Consider the following 4,941-nt stretch of genomic DNA (forward strand, 5'->3'; position numbering starts at 1 on the left):
TATCAATAATTGAATCAGGAAGCTTATTGAAAACTTGGCACTTGGTTTAGAAGAGTTGATGCCATTATGTTTCCTTCTCCTTCTTGAGTGACAATAACAACTTTTGAACCACAAAGGGAAAAGACTAGAGCTCCTCCTCATCCTCATCTTCTTTTAACTCAACTCCATACATGAAATCCTCTACTTCATGATCATTACTAGTGTGCTCCACCAAGTTCTCTTGCCGATGGTTGGGACAATTATTGGAAGTATGCCCCATTTACACTTATCACCCATAAATTGGATTACTTTGCATTGGTTCTCTTAGGTGCCTTCGGTCATCCACCACTAGCCTCTTATCCTCAAGACACCTAGCACCTTAGGTTTCTTGACTGTCTCTTTGGTTCTCCTTGACATTAAACCAATTCGAGTCAAGTTTCTCCATAACCTTTGACCTCGGTATTTTTCTTCCAAGCCAAACTCAACTCGGCCTTTAAAACTAGGTTGTGTGTATTTGATAGCATAAGAACTAGCTGAATACCAATCTCTCGCATACACTCCAAATCAACCTATCCAGAAATCTTAAGAAAAGTTATCTCTCAGACTCCATATATTATCATGGGATAATAAATGCAAGAACTCTGCTTGGTAATCATAAACAGTCCGATTACCCTGAGTACAATGCTGGAATTGTGAGAACAAATACCGCTCATAATTTGGTGGATATTTTTAATTTGAAGCAAATTTAGGATAATTGATGGATTATTAACCGAATCAGTCATGTGCAGCTATAGGTTGATTAAATTAATTTTTTTAAAATAATGAACCAAAAAATGGCTAACTATAAACAATAAGAATAACTAACAAGATGACATGTAAGTAACTAATTGATTGAGAAACCAAGACAAAATGAGACTTGTTGAACTATATGCAAAAATTGAGTAATAGGATTTTTGCTTAGAGAGTGAAAATAAGCTTTAGATCAATGAACTTGCTCGGATTGGTTTCAAATCTATAGTTTAACAAATTTATTTTTTTTTTTACTGGTTAATTAGTTAGCACATAAATTTGTAGTCCTTAATCTTGTTTCTAAAGTTAGCTGCTATTTTGCTTCTTTATTTTTAATTTCAATTTAATAGAAATATGGGAACACGGGACTAAATTCTGCAGTAATTAAATTTTTTTTTTTCAGATATCCTAAATCTGCTTTAAATTGAATACATTGGGGAAGAAACTTGTTCTTGCTAATACTTTAGGGACTGCAGCTGTACAAGCGTAAAACATTGGAGATCAAATTTTTTTTTGCTAAATCTTTAAGGACCAATATCACGCATGTGCTAAACATTAGGACTAAAACTACATTTCTTTCTCCTAATAAGTGGAGACAAATTGGCAGCAAATCCGGTAGCAACCAAAGTTGACATTGCAGCAACATCATCATCTCCGGTCAAAGATCAAACATGTACCAGCAAACAATCAGCGAACTTGAGCTGTGAATGGAAAAGCTAGATAGAATACTTTAAAATCTATCAACTGTATCCCTGAGCACTACTATTCCAAAAGACAACTTACCATTAAGCTAGAATAATTAAGGTTTCACATCTGAAATTAAGAGTATGGCTACATATGGTGCCTACGGTATGCTTGTTTATAATGAAACTTGTGTGGTTATCTAATATGATACCCATCTTTTTGCTCACTTTGTCGTATTTTAAGCGAGTAGCTTACTGTAAATTGCTCATAATCAGAACCTCGAAGCTAATTAACGATCGAGAAACCTAATTATTACACCAAACTAGTTGACAATTTTAACCTAATTTTCCATGACCTTTATGCATAACTTTTCAAACGTGTATATAACTTTACAAAAAAAAAAAAAAGTTACCACTACAGCTACTCCATGCAATTTTATAACTATACATTTTCATAAATAAAATCCCTCCAAATTTTCTACCAAAAATCATCAAGGATCATTGCACACATAGGCGCCCCTCCCACGCATTTCGTGGACTTTCCCCCTTGATACTAGATATGGAACTAGCTAAGAATTTGTGAAGTGTCTAAAGCTAAGGTTTAAATACGTAAACTATAAATAAGGAGATAGAATAAAGATAGAGTTGGCAAAACTAGTGGTTAAGAGAAGTCTGTAACTTTGAATATGTAACATTCGTATTTTCTTTATACTTAGTATCGGTAACGATTGAAATTTACAAATAGCGGTTGTGAGGAATTATGCTTAATTCATAAGTGAAGCAACAAATCCACTTCTGTGTGACTATACCTTGTCTTCGATCCAATGACTAGGTGCAAACACTGAAATTCTAGTTGGATTTAAAACGTCAGCTTGCACTACTAAGCATAATTTAGTTATGTCTAATCACTCATTGGCTTAACAAATAACCAATAAAATAAAAGCAAACAAGAAGAAATTTAATATAAACGAATCTTAGCACATGGAATCCTCTTAAGTTGGGTCTGCCTATTTCCTTTCCTTCAAGTGCAAGTTCATGTTCTTGAGTTTGACTTTGACCAAGTCTTGGCCTGAGCAGTTTAAAGAATTGCAAAACTGCCGTATATATTATATGCTATCAAGGCTTCAATCTGCAATATCCTTTCCTTTGAGCAAAATCAGTTCAAAGAATATATCGCCGAGGTTCTGTTTGTTTCTAACAGTTAGCAATGTCAGATTATATTCCAGACCATTTGCTTGCCCATGTGCTCTTGAGGCTGCCGTTTCATTCTCTGCTACGGTCTACGTGTGTATCAAAATCATGGCGTGCTTTAATTGATAGCTCAGGCTTCATCAAGATGCATCTCAGCAAAGCCAACCAAGAAGCGAATTCCCCCAATGGGATCAAAATTATTGCCCTGAACCAAGACAAATTATATACTTCAGATTTGGATCTTGAAGCTCATAGCTCTAGTACTAGTGTACTACTGCAAATGCCAAACAGCTCAGCTGCCCTTCTGATCATTACTGTAGATACGGCTCTGGGTGATCGAAGAATATGGAGTGGAAAAATCTTGGACAAAGTTAACTTCAGTTACAATACCTTCAGGACTGAGCTTTCGAATCTTAACACCTTTAGCTCTGTCGAAGAACAAGAGCAAATTGGTTTTGCAGATTCATGGAGAAAAGCTTGTTATTCATGATCTTGAAACAAAATGTACCAGTGATTTAGCCATTACAGGTGATGCAAGCGTTTTCGAATCATCATGTACATGTATTCGAAGCCTTGCTTGGCCTTTTTTAACAGATTAGATTTCCTGAATGAGCTGTTTTTTATTGCTTTTTATGCGCAATATATTCTTTGTTGAAGGCTTTGTTGTTGATGATAACTACGGTTTCTAAAACACGAAAAGGAGAGTAGTTTGTTTACATGGTAGTATCATATCTAGGAACCTATGAGTTTGAAGTTCAAAATTCTTCAACGATTCTTGATGTTAGGCTATAATTAGAGAATCTCAGACAAATAGAATACTGAAGCTTGTTCCGTATACACTATTTGAACCAACGGGGTTTAGAGTGGGCTTAGGGTGGCATTATGGTTTGAATCTAATGGCTTGGACCAACTTTTCATGTGCAATAATTGCACCTCCATTTTATCAAGCAAAATGAGTTCGAAAAAGCTCAGTTTAATTGACTATTTGATAACCCTTTAAACACTTATTGGATTAAGTATTTTTATTATGTTTTTTTGTGAATTAATCTTTTATACATTTACAGTGTATACACTTTTATCATTGGTAACAAAATTCCCTAACCTATCAATTCTTAGGAGCTACTTAATTTCTTTACAAAATTTTAAGTCAAAATTGATCATTTAATTTGCTAAACGTTTGAACTGCTGTAGTAATATTAATCCAAAGTTACAAATGCTCTCTTTCAATTGCACGCACACTTTCACACATGTACATAGACGCACTCTCTCTCACACATATATTCTCTCTCTCTCTCTCTCTCTCTCTCTCTCTCTCACACACACACAGTTTTTTACATATATTCTCTCTCTCACATTTACACATACACACACTCTCTCTCTCTCATACACACACTTTCTCTCAAAACATAGAATTGATAGAGAATTCCTTGAGAATTTAAATTTCCTCGGCTGGTTGTTCAGAAAAATTACATTAAAAAATTGAATTTTGCTTCTAATAGGGAATTACACAACGTAGATTTTTTATGCGACCTTTAGGCTTTAACTAGCAGAGCTTGTTGAGTTCTGTCACGGAGACTTGTTGAGTTCTGAGTCACAGCCTCACAGGGATGGTTTAAGTATTGGTTCCAAGCCTTCATGTACCTAGGTTTTTGGGAGACATTGCACTAGATATCTCTTGACCCTCAGATTTTCTCTACTGTTTGAAAAGACATTTGAAAAATGAATAACAAAGGCAAAACTATTTCCCCACATAATAGTTGGATGTCTAAAATTCATAATAATCACTAACAAGCGACATCGCCAAAGCAATTATCTTCTTGTCAGAGCGTATTTTAATCGAATGCCAAGATTACCTTTAATCAATCAACTTTATATATGTTCATTGATTTTCCTAGATCTGTTATACATTAATTACTCATCTTTTCTCTCTATAATTAAGTACTTTCTGTTAGAGTCTCTCACTTTTGTTTCTATTATTCTCATTTCTCTCTTTCTCACTCACACATTAATAGATCTATTATTTTATAATTAAATAACGTAATTTTTGTCTTAATCTTTTCTTGTATCTTTTGGGTTCTATGCGCTCTTTCTTTTTTATTCAATTCTAAAACTTTTATTTATTCATTTATTTAATTTTTTAAATAGAATTTCATTTAACTCCAACAATTTTCAAATAAAAATTATTATGATTATTATGGTTATTATTATGATGATGATGATGATTATGATTATTATTATTAAAAATAGAATAAAAATTTTTTGACATGCAACATGCATTTTTCCTTTGAATTAATCTTGA

The 4,941-nt window shown here is 33.7% G+C and overlaps 1 protein-coding gene across 1 annotated transcript; it reads left to right on the forward strand.

Moving 5' to 3' along the window:
- Positions 1 to 2,658: 2,658 nt before the first annotated feature.
- LOC113774015 (F-box protein At1g30790-like) lies at positions 2,659 to 3,132 on the forward strand. Its single transcript, XM_027318595.1, has one exon. It carries the CDS (start codon positions 2,659 to 2,661, stop codon positions 3,130 to 3,132), a length of 474 nt encoding a protein of 157 aa, XP_027174396.1.
- The last annotated feature ends 1,809 nt before the right edge of the window (positions 3,133 to 4,941 follow it).

This window comes from Coffea eugenioides, chromosome 6, assembly GCF_003713205.1.
Source record: "Coffea eugenioides isolate CCC68of chromosome 6, Ceug_1.0, whole genome shotgun sequence".
NCBI lineage: Eukaryota > Viridiplantae > Streptophyta > Magnoliopsida > Gentianales > Rubiaceae > Coffea > Coffea eugenioides.

Coding starts and splice junctions, on each gene's coding strand:
- LOC113774015 (XM_027318595.1), top strand. CDS start 2,659: ATGTCAGATTATATTCCAGACCATTTGCTTGCCCATGTGCTCTTGAGG.